This window comes from Acanthochromis polyacanthus, chromosome 4, assembly GCF_021347895.1.
Source record: "Acanthochromis polyacanthus isolate Apoly-LR-REF ecotype Palm Island chromosome 4, KAUST_Apoly_ChrSc, whole genome shotgun sequence".
Taxonomy (NCBI): domain Eukaryota; kingdom Metazoa; phylum Chordata; class Actinopteri; family Pomacentridae; genus Acanthochromis; species Acanthochromis polyacanthus.
In genome coordinates this window covers 46,130,774-46,151,753 of record NC_067116.1, presented here as the reverse complement: position 1 = coordinate 46,151,753, position 20,980 = coordinate 46,130,774, and the positions used below count along the sequence as shown (strand labels likewise).

Genomic DNA, 20,980 nt, shown 5'->3' with positions numbered 1-20,980 from the left:
TAATCATCTCTCTTAAGTCTGACACTTACACCTTAGTTAGGAACAGTGAGATAGAGTAGCATTCTTCAAAATAACCTCCCAATTATCAATTATGTAAAAATAGAAATAATGCCTCAAAATATTAAACAAAAATATTCGAGTGTTCTCTCGCAGTGTGCCTACCTGCCTGTCAGCCTGCGAGGAGTGAGTGAGTGTGGAGCACCTCGGCTCAAACTCCGCCTCTCAGAGCGTGTTTCCAAAGCAACCATTCAACGTGAATGATAAATACACTGGTCTGTGACGCGCTCAAGCTAGGCAGGATCAAAAACCCGGACATTTGAAGGACTTTATAAACGCCGGCCGGACAGGCTGGACAGCCTCTCAAAAGAGGACATGTCCGGGCAAAAGAGGACGTATGGTCACCCTAGTGTTGATGTTTCTGATGTCAGGTGGGAGGGAGTTCCAGTAACCTGGCAATAGCCAGATTAATAATTGTGTAGTACTTGATAGTACTCCACAATATCCATCTGGGACCGCTCCATGTAAATCCGTTCGGAGGAAAGAGGCACGGATTGGACAATGCAACAGTATGTCCCGCCTCTGACAGGTTTGTTTTTAGCCAATCGCGGGATCTTCACAACGAGCGGAGCCAATTGGTAGATTAAACTCTGACCAAAAGCCCGTAGGTAAAAAAGCACAAACATCTTTACCATCCAGAAATGCGCAAAGCACCTCTCGTTGTTCTTCCTTCAAAGAAGCAATTGGAGATTCAGCTAAAACTGACTTAACCCTTTAAGCTTCAGTCAATTCCAGCCGTTTTCAGTACAAAAAATCGCTAATATTCTATTTTTAAATAAAAAAATTACGAAAAATACGGGGAATATTGGACGGGCATCACGAGGTGCATTTCCTTGAAAATGACCGATTCGGGGATTTTATACGACTTCAGGACATGTTTTGGACAAAATAGTTTACTGGCTTGTGTCGTCTGGATGTAAAAGGTTGGATTATGGCCGTTTTTTGTGGAATCTTTTTTTTTGTGTGTAATAATGAACCCGGAAATGTGAGTCGCGCTGTGTGCGTTGAAGCCGTGTATAGAGAACGGATGGATGAATATTTGTTTTTGTCGGACAAATGTGTTTTTCTCACCCGCTGTAGTAATCGCATCTGAAAGTGGGTTCATGATTCATGAGAATCTAAGCTTTCCATTGGTGTATAGTGTTTGTATAATCGTGTTTGCAGCCGTCGGACATTCTTGAAATTCCTATGCAAATTAGTAGGTGTACCGCCGGCGGTACACCTACGACGCACTGAAGCGTAAAGGGTTAATAGCAGCATCTACATGATCGTTGTCCTCCGTTGCCATGTTTGTTTTAATCTGCTGGCGCTTGGTGTCGTCGTCACACCCGGATATCCCGCCCATTATCCCGCCCCACACACGAATACTGCTGCGTGACTGGCCCGAACCAACTTGGTGCTGTACAAACAGTGAATGCGGGAGCGGAGCAAGATGGTTTCTTGAGAGATTTGTGAACTCACAAATATCGCAAGAAATCAACTTGCTGGCAAGGTTAGAGTTCCAGAGGCGGGGAGCAGCGCGACTGAAGGTTCTGGAGCCCATGGTGGTCACGCGGGCAGGGGGGATGGTGAGACTGAGAAGGAAGATGATCGAAGAGTCAGGCTGGGTGTGTTTATGTGGAGTAGATCAGTGAGGTACGGAGGGGCGAGGTTATGGAGGGCCTTGAAGGTTAGTTGAATGGTTTTATAGATGATACGGTGAGTGATTGGAAGCCAGTGAAGCTTTTGGAGAACTGGGGTGATGTGGTGGAAAGAGGGTGTCCTGCATTTTGGACCAGTTGGAGTTTATGGAGGGACTAGAGTGGAAGACCAGAGAGAAGTGAATTACAATAGTTGAGGCGGGAGGTGACAAGAGAGTGGACCAGGATGGCGGTACTGATAGGAGTGAGGGAGGGACGGAGGCGATTAATGTTACGGAGATGAAAGTATGCAGATTGAGTGATGTTGTTGATGTGAGTTTGAAATGACAGAGTGCCATCGAGGACAACACCCAGACTCTTGACCTGCGGGGAGGGAGAAAAGGTGGAGTTGTCAATGGTGTTGATGAAACTATTGGTTTCAGTGAGAACTGATTTGGAGCCAATGAGGAAAACCTCAGTTTTGTCGCTATTCAGTTTGAGGAAGTTGGAAGAGAACCAGGATTTGATTTCCTGGAGACAGACACAGAGGGAGGGGGTGGGGGGGGTGGAAGTGGGTTTGGAGGAGAGGTAGAGCTGGGTGTCGTCCGCATAGCAATGAAACTGTATGTTATATTTCCGGAATATGTGGCCAAGGGGGAGAAGATAAATGATGAAGAGGACGGGACCAAGAACAGAGCCTTGGGGAACACCGGAGGAGAGGGGAGATGAACGGGATGTGAATGTTTTTAACTGAATGAACTGAGAGCAGCCAGAGAGATATGATGTAAACTAGTCCAGGGGTGTGCCGGATAAACCAATAGATGCATTGGCAGTTTTTTGCACAAGCCAACTAGGCGGCCGCCGAGGGCGGCAAACTCAAGGGGGCGGCATGATGAAGGGGGAAAAAAAATCATTAAATACAATTCCCTTCATAAGCACGCAGCTGAGTAAGCATCCATTGACACTCTGATGGTGTTACGTTACATAACAAATGGCGCCCTCTTCAGGTCAAGACTCAGAGGTGCGCCCTCTGCTCTCTGACCGACGAGACCGTGGGGGTGCGTGGCTGCGGCGGAGACGGCGAAGACGGCCCGATAGTGTATATATCCTGCCGCCGCCCCGCCCCGCCGCCAACAGGAACAACAGGAAAGGCGAGAGGGGCGCGTGTTTACCGGTGACTGGGCGCGACAGACTGACTTGCCGAGGGAGTCAATAAGGCTAGAACCGCCACTGAATAGATGCCAGTCTATGGAGGAGAATGGAATGAGAGATGGTGTCAAAAGCTGCACTCAGGTCTAGAAGGATGAGGATGGATAAAAGTCCGGAGTCTGCTGCCATCAGGAGGCCGTTGGTTATTTTAAGTAGAGCTGTTTCTGTGTTGTGGTGGGGACGAAAACCACATTGGAATTGCTCAAAGAGCCTGTTATTGGAGAGGTGAGAGTGGATTTGGGATACAACAGTTTTCTCCAGGATTTTTGAGAGGAATGGCAGGTTGGAAATGGGACGAAGGTTATTGAAGTTGTTGGGATCTGAACCAGGTTTTTTGAGAATTGGAGTTATTGGCGAGCAGCGGCAGCAAGTCGCGCCAGTGTTCACTCAACCGGAAATCATGTGTGATGACTGGCATACATCTGTCTGTCTATCTGTCTGTCTGTCTGTCTGTCTGTCTGTCTGTCTGTCTGTCTTCCTGCCTGTCTTCCTGCCTGTCTTTCTCTGTCTGTCTGTCTGTCTGTCTGTCTGTCTGTCTGTCTGTCTCTCAGAAACATCACTCAAAAACAGACCAACGAATTTGGATGAAATTTTCAGGGAAGGTCAGAAAATTACGGGGTGGCTGTAACCATGACAACAAGTGAACACGGTGTCATTTACCTGCTGAGGATCACATGATTGTGATCCTATAACAAACTGACTGATTTATCAGTTAGAAATCATACAAGGAACAAATTATTAAACTGTGAGGTGTTTGTGAGTACCGCTACATATTTAGGTCATGTATGTAGCAAACCCCAGCCAGACAGTGGTGAAGCTCCTGATGTTTCACAAAGCCTTTCTTTACGTTCAGCCATCAGCCTTATTTTGAATACAAATTCACCTTTGTGTCCTTCACTCCTTTCTTCAGAAACACCATCAGAGCTTGTCTCCATTCCAGCTGCTTCTAAGTTTAAACACATCCTTTATAGACAGCAACAGATGGAACCCTTGTCTGTCATCTTTACATGAATTTTCGGACTTTTCTGCAGCATCTTCATCCTGTCAAGAAACCTCTTCTTAGATGATTTCCTTCGCCACTGGATGGTGACAAAATAAAAGCCCGCAACGTTGAAAAATACGCCTTCAAAATAAAAGCTTGGATGGAATGATTATTTTAGCACTAGCAAAACAAAGGCTTTCCAAAAGCGATGAACTGATCAACAGACCTTTATAAGAGTAATTTACACATGATTCGGTATAAATGCATAACATGTGCATGCATAACACATGCCTGTACTCAGCACAAGGTCATTTTTAATTAAAGATTTCATCCGTTGGAAATAATACGTCAACTGAGCAGCCTTGGCAGAGACCTGCACTCTGAGAGCTTTTCCTGTCTTTTAAATCTAACCTCAGGAATGAAATCAATCATTTCAGTCACAATGTTGGGGCTGAACTCACAAGTTGGCAAATGTAAAACTCTATTATTTAAGCTGAATAGGTTCTTATAAGATAAGATGCCTCTATCATCAATGTACTTTAAAATACAGCGAAATGTAGTTGGCATTCTCTTACAGCAGTAGCATAAGTTGTAGTGGTCACTGGCAAGCACAACATAGGATATATGGCTATAGATTTACACTACAAGTCAACAGTTTGGGGTCATCCAGACAATTACATGGTCTCCATGAAAACTCCCACTTTTATCCATGTGCTAACATAACTGCACAAGGGTTTTCTAATCATCAATGAGCCTTTCAGCACCATTAGCTAACACAATGTAGCATTAGAACACAGGAGTGATGGTTGCTGGAAATGTTCCTCTGTACCCCTATGGAGATATTCCATTAAAAATCAGATGTTTACAGCTACAATAGTCATTTACCACATTAACTATGTCTACACTGGATTTATCATTCATTTATTGCTATCTTCAATGAAAAAAACCTGCTTTTCTTTCAACAATACGGACATTTCTAAGTGAGCCCAAATTTTTGAACAGTAGAGTACATATTACAGGCAATGCCTCCATGGGGTGCAATAACATGACCATATTAGAATTTTGTGGAATTAACCTTCTCTTAAAGGAGAAAATTATATCTGTGCACTTTTGTGTGCTACTCTTTTTCTGTACTTTTTTTCTGTCTGCTTTTTATCCAGACATATATACCATAGATAGATAGATAGTGTGAAACGGTAAGGTGCATTTCTAAAATGTCCACTGAACATTCATTACAAATCTGTTTCTGCAAAATCAACTGGCCACAAGTAAAACAAAAAGCAGTGGCAATATCTGCATTCCATTTGGCCTCACCCCGGCACTAGGACCCAGCCGGTGCAGCTGCTGGTATTTCAGGGGGACCGGGAGCCTCCACCGGCAGATCTCCGGTGATCGGCGGCGGCAGAAGGACGCGCACCGAGCGCCGCTCCCCATCCCGCACCCTCCGGCTCGGACACGGACTTTAACCAACCGTGAGGACTCCGGGAGCCTCTCAGCCTCTTCTCTTCTGCAGCTGCTCGTGTTTTCATGCCTCACACACTTTAACATGGCCTCGTCCGTCGGCGGAGCAGAGGAGAACCGGGTGTCCGCGCTGACGCCCCTCAAGCTGGTGGGTCTGGTGTGCGTGTTCCTGGCGCTGTGCCTGGACGTGGGGGCCGTGCTGAGCCCCGCGTGGGTCACGGCGGACGACCAGTACTACCTGTCCCTGTGGGTGTCCTGCTGGAAGCCCGTCAGCTCCGTGGACTGGTCCTGCAGCAGCACGTTGGCCGCCGGTGAGAAAGACGCTCCAGACGCGCGTAAATGTTGTTGAAAAGTTTTAAATCTAGTTGTATTAGTTTTGTGGATTTCTGTGAGAAGACAAATAGAAAACGCATCTACAGTCATATTCTGATGAAAGTGAGACGCTCGGGGATCCCTCGGATCAGTTCTGTGGCTGAGAAATTATAAAACCCACCCAGGAGAGAGCGAAATGTTAATTACTTTGTGATTGCCTGGTTAAACTGCGCAACTTTCTCTCTATATAGATGGAGGGAACAGTGTAGGAGGAAAAACTTTTTTTCTGATGAGTAATCTTTGTTTTTTCTGGTTAACTTTCTCCTGAAACTTTGTGCGCAGCAGAGTGATGTGGGAATCTGTGAGTGGTCCAGCTGGGGTTTCATTTAGCCTTTTGTTGGCGACAAAATGAGCCTTTGTGTGGATTCCTTCAGCTGCCAAGGAGCAGAGAACTCCCCAGAGATCCAGATGCCTGCAGATTAGTAACCAGGGATACAGGAGAAGCACTCCAAATGCTGATTCTCTCCATTAAGGAAACTTCAGTCTCCTCATTGAGCTTTTTCTTCTGGAAGCATTTCATATTTAAACTCCGCCATAAAAACAAAAGCAGGCGGATGAACTTTAATCTGGTCACAGAAAGACTTCAGAATCAGTGGGTTTCACATCAGAGGAATTGATGTTTTGGCGCACGCACAAGAGTAAACACTTTCAGGTGCAATAATCAAAAAAGGCGGGGAAAAATAAACAGCAGGTGTAGCAAATCTAAAGTGTTATAAAGGTAGTAAAAGTAGCAGAAAATGTGCAGTGATATGCTACGTTTACACTGGCTGCACTTAAAAACATGCAAATTTACAAAATGTCATGCAAACAGCTTAAAATGTGCAAAATGTGTTGATCCTCTGACTGCTTTTCCTGAAAAATTGAAAATTAGCTCAATGCACTCTAAGACATCAAATGTGTTCTATGCATGGTCCCTGATCAAGTAAATAACTAAAAAAGCATGACAGACAGTGTTCCTATTTTTAAGAGCTGTGTTGCATAAAATCTCACTTAGCAATGCAACATGTTTGTATAATACGACTTTTTGTTGCAATAATTCAATTTCTAATATGTTAATTTGTGCTGATAATGGAACAGTGCTGTAATGACCAGTCACACAAACTTTACTTTGTGTGGTATTTTCATGTAAATTTTCAAGTGAAGCTAATTTTTTTACATTGAGATATGGAATGAACAGACAACAGTATTGATATATTTCTGATATACTTCTTCTCTAACCCTTTCCAGCGACCGGAATCTTACCATATAATTACCTTTTTCAGTACTTCCAGGATTTCACGGGTGTTTTTCATGATTGTTGAGGCCGAAAATGCCTGAATTCGCGGCAGCTTTTCTAAAAAATTGCGATAAAAGTTGTGATGTTTTAAGCTTATTTGTTGTGATGAAATTGCGGGAGACAGTGACAACTGCTAAAAATCTGCATTTTTCCAGCTTGTAGAACACATTTCAACACTGTAATTGACAATATTTATTCAGAAATTAATTATTTTGCGTTCCAACCCGTTTCCACAAAAGCTGGCACACCACGGTGAGACATTAGCAGCAGCCAGATACTGGTTTAACATGACGTGGTTGGTAGATTTGCGGCACAAAATGATTATTTACTATTGAATGAATCATATTCGGACATATCTGTCAGTGGCTTAAAAAGTTAATTTCACATCCTGGCACACACGTGTTCACACACACACGCTCATGGCTTGTGACGTCAACTAACAAGAACAGCACTGAGAGAGCGCAGTCCTCCTCCTGCATGTGTACAAACCGAATCGTGTGACCTAAATATATAGCCGGCAACGGGAATTGATGGGACTCACAGACACCCCCACAATTTAATCGGTTGTTCCTTGTATAATTTCCAGCATATAAGTCTGTAGCGGTGGATTTGTTGTAGGATAACAATCATGTCATCATCAGCAGGCCGCTGAGGTAGCGTTCACTTGTTGCCATGGTTACCGTGCCGCTATGAGACGCTGTGCCGCTACCTCAATGGGAAATCCTTAACAAATCCGTGGATCCAAACTTTAAGCCGTATCACTGCCGAAGTCTAATCATTTGGTCCTTGTGTCATTTCTGACCGACCCTGAAAACTTCATTTAAATCCCTGAGTCTGTTTTTGAGTGATAGACCTTTTTCCGAAACGTCATCATCAAACGTCACCACCGGTCACTGCCACCATAGATATATACAAACACTAGATGTCTCAAGACGGAGTCTGCGGCGTCGTCACTTGGCGGCCATCTTGGGACAGGGGACTGCTCTGGCGCACTGTACTGTAGTCAATGGTAAGGTGGATGATTTCCTCACTTTAACACTCACAACTCGCTCAGTTCTTGATTGATTTACAAACGGTTTAGTTTATTACAAGCCTTACTAACGTGGCTATGATTCAGGCTCAATTCCGAAATCGCAGCTTTTCGTTTTGAAAAATGCGGCATAGTTGTGTGTCTTTTCTGCCTGGCTACTCACATTGAAGATGGTGTTACTCACAATCTGATTTTCAATTATTAGGTTTTCCTGAGACCAACGTTTTTTGAGAACCTAATCTTTAGGTGAAATTACATTCTTTGTGGTTGTGGTTGTATTTATTTGCTGGTTAAGAGACTCCGATTGAGACCTTAGACTTATTGTTTGTATACATCTATGCCTGGATTAGTTAGCCTGCAGCCGAAATGCATTGTGGGTAATGTAGGCACCAGGTTCATGAAAAGAAAAGACATCATCTCTTTTTGTTGTGCATTGATTTTGTTTGAGCTTTGTTTTTATCTGTGCATTAGAAAGCTAATAGTAATAAAGAAGTGCAATGCTAAATAATAAAATTACATTTACATCCATTTATGCTGAAAAAAGATGATATCTGTGTTCATTATTATATGAATTCAATGGTTTTAATTATTCTTATGTAAGCAGTAAAAGAAGTACATCTCTGACGTTTATAACAAACCAAGCTGTTCTAAAATCGATTGAAAATTGAGCAATCTACAGTGATTTTAAAATCCATGCTCTATTGACTTTAATGTTATGAGTGATCGAGCAGCCCTGTCCCAAGATGGCCGCCATGTGGCGACGTCGCTCCCCATAGGCTGACAGCGCTCATGAGCCATCTAGTGTTTGTATATATCTATGACTGCCCCTAGCAACACGATTCCGCCATTTTAAGGGGGGTATGCTTTTGCCTTGACGACCAGTACTTTCCCACCTTTCCCACCCGATTTTAACGACCAAAAGCAGATATGCCCAAAACCTGCGCTGTTTTTGGCTGTAGTTCTCACTCATGGAGCAACAAGAACATTTCCTTTTACAGAATTCCGACTGGAAAGGGCCAGAAAAGGACTTTATGGCTCAAAGCATTGAGGCGGATTAACAATGATGGAACCACATGGAGCCCACAATCAAAATGGTCCTATGTTTGCAGTCAGCATTTCGTCAATGGTATGTTGTGTTTCATGAAATTATTACCCCTTAACTGATTTTCTGAAATTATTAATTAATAAGCTTAATGATGTCTATAATTATCTGAAATGTTGGGGGCTAGCTACTTAGCTTAGGCTAGTGCTAGCTGTGCTTCCCACAAAAAGTCAGGGGTCTTTCTACTCACACTGCTATTTTTAAACACTCCTAAACTCAATACTGAACAAACAAGTCTCCCTTCTCTCCTCCCTTTCATTCTGCTAACTACTATGCTGTAATCAGCAGCATTGTCCTCATTATTGTTAGCACCTCATACCCTTGGGCCTGGGTGGGTAGAGCTCATTTACAGGTATCTGACTCTTAGTTTTGATAATGCACATCTAACTAATACACATACACTACTTCCACTTGAAATTAAAAGGTGTAATGGCTCACTCTGTTAGCTTAACATTAGCTTAGCATAGCGGAGCTGGTGTAGCCATATCTTACAAGACATTTATCATTCTGACATTGACCTGTATGCACAAAAACATATAAGCATACCTCAAAGAAAACGTTTGAGTCCAGGCTTTTATAAGTCTTCATCTTCTCCATTGTGTGGATGCCTGGGCTGTTGATAAGGTACTCGTAAATGGAGTGCCAATGAAGATCTGGACACGTAGTAGGGTCGTTTTCCCATGATCCCAGAGGAATTTGGTACGGACATGACTGCAAACAAGAGATTTCCAAAATAATCACCAGACATTTTTCTCCGGGTCAAAACCGCGTGGTTTCGGCGGTCAAATCGCGGTTGCTAAGGACTTTGTGTCCCCCTTTTTTAATGGCGGCATGCGTTGCTAAGGAAGGTGTGGTCACGTGTCCCAGATTCTGATGTCATTGCGAAAAGGTCTATATGGTAACAGAGGAAGGATTCACAGGCGCTGATCATCACATAACTCCGCCGTGTTTTTAGGTGGAATAAATAATCTAATTTACCTTCATTCTTTCAGTGCTTTAAAAGGATCTGGATGCAACAGTTTCCATCACGGTGATTTATGTGGTCCGTTGTCTGATCATTTCAGCCGTTCTAATATGTTTCGTGTTTTTTTTAAGTGTATCAATCGATGATTTTTTTTTCTTTTTTCTATTCCACCACAGTATTGCACGGTTGTAAAACAGTTTAGCTTTGGTGAAGAACATCAATGAATTAATTGTTTATCACGGTCTTCAGCAGTAATTTTTGTCGGTAAATGAGAGACATTAATATCGCACATGTCTGCATCTTCAAACCATAAACAGGAAGTGAATTCGGTGACGTACGTGCATTAGGTTTGCGCTGGGGACTGCTCTGATTGGTAGAACTCACGGGAGGCGGGCCAAAATTGCGGGAAAGTTGCGGTGATCGGACAAAATTGTAAGGCTGCGCAAAATTTGCGGAGATTGGTTGATTTCGCGTGAATTCACGTGAGCGCAACATCGCGAATTCCTGGAGGGACTGCTTTTTTATTTTTTATACAGTGTATAGTCTTATTTTTGGTAAATATCTTTACATGATATTAAATTATATGATGTTAAATCTCTAAAAGCAGATTTTGCAGATGGAAATGATGTTAAAGCTCATATATTTTTGCCCCAGTGGTGATTTTCTTAGATTCTCTGTCCATGTGAGCTCCTGAATGCTTCATATTTCACAGCCTCCTCCTGCAAGCCCAGAGGTGAATTGTGTTTTTGTTAGTCTGACAAACTGTTTTCTTTCTGTCTGCCTGCCTCGTTGCTGCTCTGTCAGCACAGACAAAGTGCTTTGTGGTTCCGTATAGAGATCCAGAGAGATCCAGCTCTGCAGTAAATGCTCACAGCAACAACAGGACTTCCCGTTTCCTCGGGCTGCCGCTTGGCTCGGCTTATTGATTTGAATCCCAGTAATCAGTCTGTGCCCTCCTACCTCCCTGCTCTCTCTATCCTCGGCCCACCAATATTTCCCCGGTGTCATGCTCCGGGCATTAAATAAATCCTGTTAGTTTGAAACAGCAGCTAGCCGCTCACATGTTTTCTGCTTGTTCTGCAGGCCTGACTTTGTCTTGGAAATCCTTTTGAGTTCTGACAATTTCTAATGAAATTATGTTCAACCAACAAACCACATTAAAGGAATTAACTTTTCCTCTCCTTTCAAATGCATTTGTAGTTACAACTTATTCAAGAACTGGTTTGATTTAGGGTTTTTAGGGTTAGCTTGTTACCAGTGTTCGTTAATAACTTGTTATGAATACAAGTTTTCAAGTTGCTGATTTTAAAAATTTCAGTTGCTCCAGTGTTCATTAGTAGAAATCCTGAGAACTGTCGTTTTCAAGCCAATTTCCTCAAGTTTCCTCAACTTGTATTTAGTTTTAAATCAACTAATGCAGAATTTTGAGTTTACACAGAATATTATGTTGATACAATGTTATTATTTCAACTCCATTAAATAGTTTATCAGTAAATTAGATTATTCTTTTTGAATTATACAGATGACATTCTTCTTTTTTATTTTTTTTTCTCAAACACTCTAAGAATTTTTGAGCTTAACAGAAAAATCTTTTGAGAACTTCTGATGAAATTATATTCAACCAGCAAACCATATTGAATCAGAGGAATTAGCTTTTTACTGACCATTTATTTAGTTGTCAATAAAGACTTGAGTTGCTCCAGGTTCCATCAGGTTTTGTTTACATCACACACAGACATTCAAATTTGAATAATTACACAGAATATTAAACTGATGCAACATTATTATGTCTAGATTGTATTAGGTGAAGTCAGCCTGCCAGAATCATGTTTGATGATTCAAACTTTTGAATCAGTGCGTTGTTAAACTGGTCATGAGCAGTCATGAAGCTTCAGGAATGTGGAGCAGCAATGATAAAGCAGAGATGTCAGGACGGTGCCATGTGGAGTCGGACTGAGAGCAAACTATTAATAATGCAGCTCCTCATCCATCCAGTATTTTGTTTCTGTCTTCTGTTGGAAGTCACTGAGGTTTAAGGCAGGAGTGTGCTGTGAAATCACACTATAATAACCCATAAATTATTAATTAATCCCTCTGTTTTTGAAATTCAGAATGTGTTCACATTTAGTAAACAATCTGTTTACTAAACATGATGAAAAACAAGTGGAATTTCAACATAATTTTGCCTCAGTTATGTCACCAACCTAGATCCACAGATCACAGTGGATCTGGAGCTGAACGATATAGTTCTTAACTTTACGATCAAAGCAACTCATCAAGATCTAGAGATTATTTTATTTCCACATCTGTGTATTAATCCTGACCACTTGAACCGACATAAAACTGTAGAATTGTAGACATGCTGCACTCAGGTCTCACAGAAAATTCAATAGTTGACCGATGTTGACCAGTTATTACCCGCAGATAACAGTTACTAATACAAATCAAATTTATTTATGTCACAATTTGTAACTCCAAATACTTTAGGTAACGCTTGTATCTGCTCTCAGATGTACGTCACTTTGGATAAATTTGGTCTGCTAAATGAAAATGTAGAATTGTAGAACCGCACTTTACAAACTAAAGGATAAGTGACCATAAGTTCCTCCTGCTTTGTAAATGTAAAAATAAATAAAAATAAAATACATAAAAGTCTGTTTGTCTCAGTGCATCAACAACAAACCAAACTCTGTTGTGCTGAAGCTGCTGATCGTATTCCACAACGTTAAACATCTTTAACCCTTACATCAAAAACAAACGAAACAACGTCTTTTTAGCCTGAAATCTGACAACTTTCTCTGAAGAGATCCAAAACACACAAAAATGACCATAAAAAATTGTAAGCCAATTTTATGACCAAACACATCCGAAAAGGACCATTGAGATCAGAGATCTCCTTTACAGTGAGACCTGGCAAGGAGGGCAGCAGCATAGTCACAATAAAAACAGTAAACAACTGATAAAATTAACAACATTAAAACCTGCACACAGACCAGGTAGACTGTAAGGATTTCAGCAGAACTTTAAACTCATTCAGTGGAACAAGGACTTGAAGTTTAAGCTCAGATTGTAATTTATTCCAAGCATCAGGTGCAGAAAACCTAAATGCTTAATCAGACGACAAACTGCAGAGTATCCACAGAGTATCCACAGATCGGACATTGTGACTTCCATGTTTCCTTGTTAAAAGACAAATAGGAAGGAACAATACCCAGAATGGTTCTGTAAATAAACACATACATGGATTGATGGTCCATTATTTGTGCTGTTTTTAAATGAAACTTGGTGTCGGTACGTTGGACTCTGCTGGCCTTACTCAGAGACCTGGCCTTGTCTTCCTGCTTCCTCTGAGTTTGACAGCGACTCAGACACTCCAGGCTCTCCTCTGACACAGATCTTTGCTATTCTCTCAGACAAAGAAGCTGCAGGATTTTTTGATAAGCACCCCGACATGCACACCGGGAGCGTAATTAATGCTCAGATTGGATCTCCTCACTGTATCTCCTCTTCCATCTGTCATCGTGCAGGGCTCAGATTAATACTCTGGCGCCTCTCGACCGCCGAAGCCTTAAAGCGCTGCGACTCTGGCTGCTAGCACAGAGTCTGTTCCAAATCTGAGACGATAGGACTTTTCTCCGGCGTCCTGCTGCTGATAAACCCGGAAAACTGATCTGCTGCTCTGCTCTTTGAGGGGGTCTGCTGCTCTGGAGGGTTTCTGCTTTCTGTGGGCTCCTTCCAACATCCTGTGGTGACAGGACCCATTTTTAAACTCAAAATCCTGAACCATATTTGGTCAGAAGTAGCTGCTGTTTGTTTAGATTTGAGCTGCTTGGCCTCTGGAATAAAGTTTCCCTCCAACAAGGGTGGGAACTATTTTAAGCAGCTTATGTTCAGTCACTTTCTCCCCGCTGGTGAAGGTTTTAATGATTCGTTTTTGTCTCGGTGGAGAAGCAGGATTCTTGGCAACGCTTCATTCTGTGACAAAACCTTGATTACTTGCTAAAAAAAGACAAAATACATCAAAGCTGAAGTCTGTCGGTGTGAACTTTTCCACTCTGTAATATTCTTTTGCTCATCAAATGCTCACCAAAGCTTTCTTTTTTTTCTGTCGCTTTTTGAATTGCAATTATGAAGGCCTAAAAGTCTTGAAAACGAGTGAAAATTGGCAGACACATCAGGGCCAGCAAAAAATGTAATATTTTATGTAACTTGCATTGGTGTGAGCCTAAATGGCTCGATAGTATCACCTGGCAAATTTCAAACAAGTTCTACAACCAGGATGTGTCACCTACAGCTATGAACTGTGGTACACAGGTGTAACTCGTCTAGACACACAAACGTGTGACTGATCCCAAACCAGGAAGTCGGCCATTTTGAAAAATGTCTCACGTTTTGGATGATTTTGGACCAATTTTTCCACATTTTCAAAAGCTGTAAGCTCAAACACGCTAACCCTTACAGAACTTAGCCAAGATGTACAGCAGGCATGGGGTGATCAAAACTTATCAAAATATTCTGCAAAAGTCTGACATGGCAACTGGCAGTATTTCGACAATCATGAAACAGGAAGTGATATCTAACTGAACATGCTCCAATCTGCCTCAAACTTTACATCAGAGTCTGGTCCTGATGCCATCTATAGACCCACATACACTTTTGGTCGCAGCGCCACCTGGTGGACATGATTGGATTCGCCCACCAGTAAGAATGCAAGGACCCGTCCAATGCCGCTTGCAGCTTTAGTTGTTCTTTTTTTCCCATCCGGTGCACTTGAAAAGGTTTCCTGCTGTGTAATGTAACTCGCCATCATAATATCCTCTGCCTGTTTACATCTAGACTTCCTGTTGCTATGGAACAGATCCTTAATCTCTAAACAATAACATATAGTGTGTCTCTCAACAATTCTCGGTTTGAGTCCAGTGGCTGATTATAGCTGTTTTCTCAAACATGCAGTTTTTTCCTGTTTTCCTTCTTTTTGACAAACACTCAGGAGAGAAGAAAAGGGGAGAAGAAACACTGCTGCTTAATCAGTGTTTCTGGAGTAAATCTGAATGAAATGCTGAGAATGCTGCTGAGCTGGCCGAGGAGAAGGAGGGATGCTCATTATCTGAGTCACCTCACATTCACTTTTTGCTGCTCTGGGATGTGCTACTGAAGCGTGGAAATGTGTGTTTGCTTCTAGTCAGCCAGAAAGTGTTGCTGCATGGTTCAAATTCCTCTTTGCATGAAAACACGCCACCAGCTTCTCAGAATGTGCAGACAGTTTGTGTTTGCGCTACACTGCAATGGAAGAGATGGTTTTTGTGTTCTGCTGCTTTCTACCTGATTCCTCTCAGCAGCAGCTTCTGTTTTTAGCGTCTCGCTGTGAGTTAGAGGGTTATTTATCCATCTCTGTGTGTTTGCTTCTCCAGACTGGCAGATCGCCATGCTGGCCCTGCTGCTGGGAGGAGCTGCCCTCACCCTGCTGGCCTTCCTCATGGCTCTGGTGGTCTTGCGCTGCTTCGGCTCCTGGAGTCACTGCTACAAAGTGGTGGCCATCATGCTCTTCTCTGCAGGTAAACAGTATCTTCAAAGTCTGAATCAGAATCAGAATATTTATTGTCATTATCACAAGAACAATGAAACTACGCTTGGAGCATCCATACAGCAGAGTTGATAAGTGCAAAAAAAGACCTCACAGTAATAAATATCATAAATAGCCCAGTACAAAAAAAACCCCCACAATAATAAATACTAAATACCGTAAATCACCCAGTGCAACAAAGACATAACCGTAGGGGAAGAAGGATCACGAGAGAGGGGGGTGGTGAATAGTGACATTCTGCAACTATGCAAACCAGTTCAAATTTATAATTGGTGGATATGGTTATTGTACCTTCCTAGTATGAAGGTCCTCGGTTTACAGGTCCTTTAAATTACTTTTTAAATCATTTCTGAACCTCATACCTTCACCAGCACAGAAACATGAAACTTTCAGGGCTGAGAAACACTTTTAAAGGGATAGTTCAAGATTTTTGACATGAATCTGTATGGCATCCCCGTCAGCAGTGTTGTGCATTCACACAGACTTACCCCCAACAGCGTCCGGTGAGCAGAGATCCGGTCCGGTTTTGGTCCAGACGAAAGTAGTCCAGCCAGTTTGCTGGGGTCACGAAACCAAACCAGGCTAACCCTTACCCTTCTCAAACCAATATGTGTTCGAAAGAGTGATATATTTGCATTACAAAACCGTTGTCCACGAAAAAGTCAGACCTTGTAAATGCTTGGCACTATTTTCTCTCCCTTCATATCACTCCGTGCTGCCTCCAGCTGTTAACAACAACATGTCTGACTATGACAGCGACAATGACATATATAACACACAAAAGGTTTACATAGGGAGTTTGTGTGGGGGGAGAGGGGAGGTGTGAGTTTAGGTGGTTAGGGGAAGCAGAGGGAGGGGAGGTAGACAAGAAGGTGAACAGAAGGGGGTCAAACATAAAACAGTGAGCCAGTATTATAAGTAGCCATAGTGAGATTAAATACATATACATATATACATACCTTCATATATATATATATATATATATACACACACACACACACACACACACAATATATACATTATTTTATAGTAAATAAACAAAGCTCTTTCATTTCACCATACTGATCAGAACAGCCAGGGAGTGGTATTGGGGTCCCGGTACAGTTGGCCGTCGATATAAAGTTTATCTACAACCAAAGTAGAGCGTTTACCCTTCTGCCTGCTCTGCCTCAGTATGGGAAACAATACCTTCCGCCGCTCGTTGATCTCTCTCGGGAATTGATCGTTCATTCCGAAAGAGGTCCCTTTAAGCTCCCGTCCTTTACTTTTAACGAATTCTTTCTGTTTAAAATGTTCGAATTTAGCGATAATAGGACGGGATTTATTGCTTCTACGGGCTCCAAGCCTGTGAACGCGGTGAAAGGAAATATTATTCACCGTTTCCTGGGGAATTTTTAAAGCCGTTGTCATGAATTTCTTAATTTCTGTCTCTGGATTATCTGTGGTGCTTTCAGAGATTCCTGAAAATATTAAATTGTCCCGCATACTACGGGATTGGACATCCAGTACAGTTTCTTTAAGCGCTTTATTCTCCCTTTTAATCGTTTCCAACTCGGCTGTAACTGCGGAAAAGTTAGAACGTAGTTCCGCGTTATCAAGTTGAAGCTCACTTACCTGTTGATAGGCGTTCTCCAAACTTACCTTCAGGTCTCGAATTTCGTCGCGGAGGACGCTGAGAACATCCAGCTTTTTATTTATGGACTCCAGGACATCAACCGGGACGTCCGTTGTAGCTAGGTCGTCCGTATCAGTCGAGGAATCGTTTTTTGTCGCTGTTCGGGTCTTCCATGACGCGGTTGTAAAAATATCTGTCGATAAATCGCTCGAGGTCCTCCACGGTGGGTGGTGCTCCAAATCCGCAGTTCGAGTAAGGAAATATCAATAATTGAATGCAAGTAATGCGGTGATTAAATTTAATTTTGTTTTAGAGAAAGAGCTAAGACTAGTGAATTCTGTTTCAGCAGCAGGGCGCCGCCATGTTGTATTCCGAAATCTCACTGGCAGTCTCGCGAGAGTCACAGCATTCTCCTCTCTTTAATGACATAGAGTCCCAGAAACAATCATTGGTTCCCTGGATGTGTTTCTGGTTTCTGATTGTAACCACAAAAACACACAAAGAGACACAAAGCAGCCTTAACCTTTACCCCAGAATGCACTTTTTAAAGTTTTCTCTAGTGAATTATCAGAAAACAGAAACACATCCAGGGAACCAATGATTGTTTCTGAGACTCATTAAACTGCTGCAGTTTTACTGTTCAACCTACGATGCATCCCATAATACTGATGAACTGAGTGATGAATGAATACCAGAAAAAGCAAACAAAAATACAGATTTAGTCTTTTGATTGTGACACAGATGTAAAACTGATCTGTTTGCAGTTTTGAACAGTTTTTCAGCCCTGAACAGTTAGTATGTTTATCTGCTGTATTTCAAAAGTTTTGAGACACATTTCAACCCACCTCCATGTACTTCAGTTGTCTGTAACTGAAAATATTCTTACCCTTATCTATGACTATAGATTGGGGCTAACCCTAACCCTCTGACTGATTTTGTCTTGCAGTGGTGCTCCAGGTTTGCAGCTTGGTTCTGTTTCCCATCAAGTTCATAGAATCTGTCAGCCTGAGGGTCTACCATGAGTTCAACTGGGGCTACGGACTCGCCTGGGGATCCACCATCTTCTCTTTTGGAGGCGCCATCCTCTACTGCCTCAACCCCAAGAACTACGAAGACTACTACTAAAAACAAGTTAGGGTTAACCGGACCCTAACAGGACTCTCTTTCACTCCACTCCAGGAACTCTATCTGTTGCTGAACAGAAAAAACAAACACTGATTGATAGTTTGAGAACTGCGAACTTGCTGTCTCACTGAACCTGGAAAAGAAACTCACATTTCTCTGAGGAGATGTGGCAGCAGCGGAATAAAAGAAACCCAAAACCTCCATGGCAGTTTTTTCAGATAATGGCTGCGTCCCCTTTAAGTGTAACTCCAGTAGGTCTTGGATTTGGGCAGAGAATCTGGAGGGAACAGATGGATTCTCCGACCACATACCCAGACGGATCGCCAGGCTAATTAAGCAATTGGAGCAGAGAAGGAAGAGGAAAACGTCCCATTGAAGTGCTATCCTGAGGATGACAGGGCACACCTACGGAATGCCACATTTCCCCAGAGATGTTCGACATACATCTGGAGCCTTTTTCCTCCGATAGACGGCTGGAAACTCGACTTTATTCTCTCAATAACCCATGTGAGGCAGTAAAAACATTCCACAGGCACCTTCTAAATGAATCACGCTGGTGACAGGAGCCGGTTTTTCACCAGGACGACCTTCAACTCATGCGCACCTGCTTCTTTTTTTCATAAAATGGTTGTATTATATGTAATTATGTGCAGTATGAAGTCGTTTTAAGGCAGATTTATGGGAAGAAAGGCGGCAAATGACCGTGTCGGCTGCACAGATCATGTGCTCAGGCCTCCACATGTGATGCCTCCTCATCTTCCTCTCAGTAGAATAGACTGTAGTTGAAAAAAAATGCAACTTTTTGTTCACATCTGAGGTCAATAGTGAGAGTATCAGGAGCAGCATGACGAGGACCGTGGGATAGAAAACCGGAGGGACGACCTACGAGGCAGGAAAAATTAGGTATGTCAAGATGAAATCAGAGTTTTCAGTGTCATGACGTTTCTTTTAGCCTGATGCTACACAGCTAGCCTGCTCTGGAGGAGGATTAGGTAAAGGTTAGGTCAGGGTATTTAAATTAGCGATAAAAAGTGCTCATTCTTTGACTGTCAGCTGAGGTTTTATCTGCAAGCTTCCTGTTCTTAATTCTGCTGAAATAAGCCATGCAGCTAGGGTAGCACCAACTTTCTGTATTCAATTGCAGCAAGAATCTACAGTTAATCATGCAGAAAATTCATAAATACATTGCGATATTTGGTCGTGATTTGCAGTAGCTAATAAAACAAAGATTGAAAAACTGATGAGTAGGGTTACGGTCAGTAAATAATATGTCAGTAAATATTATGATAATTTAATTTGGCCAAAAATAAAAATATTTTCCATGTCTTCATTATCGGAACTAAAATAACTTCTAAATGATCAATTTTTTAAAAGTTTTAGAGCTCTAACATGTTGCTGTCATGTTAGAAATAATCAGTTTTCTATCTGTATTTCTCACATCATTTGCAGTAATGGTGCTGCTTTTTCCTGTAATAAATGTATTTTTTCCTCACAGCTCTCCATTAAAACAACCTGTTTAACCTGTTTTAGGCATGTAATGGGTCTACTTTGTGCACAACATGAGGCACATGCACAACAAAATCGAGAAATGATTAACCACAGTCATGATGAACATTTTATCCGATTAAGAGTTTTTTAGTTTTTTTTTATCCAGCTAACACAAACACAGGAGATCCTTGACTGAAGCAGCGTCCGCGAGGACGGATTACGCCATTTTAGCCACGCCCCCTCAAGCGGAAAGTTTCCGTGTCACACACTTCCATGTGTCTCCGGGAGAGACTGTTAGGTCTTCCACCAGACCTAACAGTCATTTACAGATTCGTCACCAGAGATCACTGTGGATTCATGGTGCGAAATTAAAACTGCTGAAATGCTACTATTGGGTAAAATGCCATGTCAGTGGTGTAAACAATAGGTAACTTCTTCTAGTTCTGTGCGTTTAGATACGCTGCATGCAAGATAAAGTCACACAGTCTCTCCAGCAGATTTCCAAATGTCTCATTCCACATAGCACGTTCATATAGAAAGCAGTTAGAGTTCCCTTTTACGGAGTCCCTTTTTTTCCACCGTAAGTCGGAACTCGCTTGACATGCATCACAACATCGATCAGTTCTTCACAAAAGTCATGAATACCGTCTGTGGCATACAACCGGCGAATGTGAACAAAACCGTCTTATAGCGCCGCATGACGACGTATTCATCCATTCCGCTAGACAACTAGTTCTACGAATTTATTATTTAAATAATTCTAGGACCTCCTGTAAAGTCTGGATTGTTGTGCTGTCCCGAATAGAAATTTCTGGGCTCCAGATATTCGGCCCCGATTAATCACGAATATCCGAATATTCGGATCGGATCGTAACGTCCGGGGGTGAGGGGGAGAAACGAACGAAGGGATGAGTCGAATACCGATCACTCAATATCGTCCGACAGAGGGAGTGGGGGTAAAAATAAATTTTCGGATGCCTCATTCGGATCCCACCGTAGCGACTTACTATTCAGATATTCGGGTCCAGCCGTACCGGATTCGTCAAACTTGCTTCGTAGTTCACCCCGCTAATCCGTCTCCACCTTCCTCTTGTTA

At 42.3% G+C, this 20,980-nt stretch overlaps 1 protein-coding gene across 1 annotated transcript; it reads left to right on the top strand.

Moving 5' to 3' along the window:
* Nucleotides 1-5,225: 5,225 nt before the first annotated feature.
* On the top strand, nucleotides 5,226-19,921 carry tmem47 (transmembrane protein 47). Its single transcript, XM_022216122.2, has 3 exons — nucleotides 5,226-5,639; nucleotides 15,484-15,627; nucleotides 18,218-19,921. Exons 1-3 carry the CDS (start codon nucleotides 5,414-5,416, stop codon nucleotides 18,394-18,396), a joined length of 549 nt encoding a protein of 182 aa, XP_022071814.1. The 5' UTR covers nucleotides 5,226-5,413; the 3' UTR covers nucleotides 18,397-19,921.
* The last annotated feature ends 1,059 nt before the right edge of the window (nucleotides 19,922-20,980 follow it).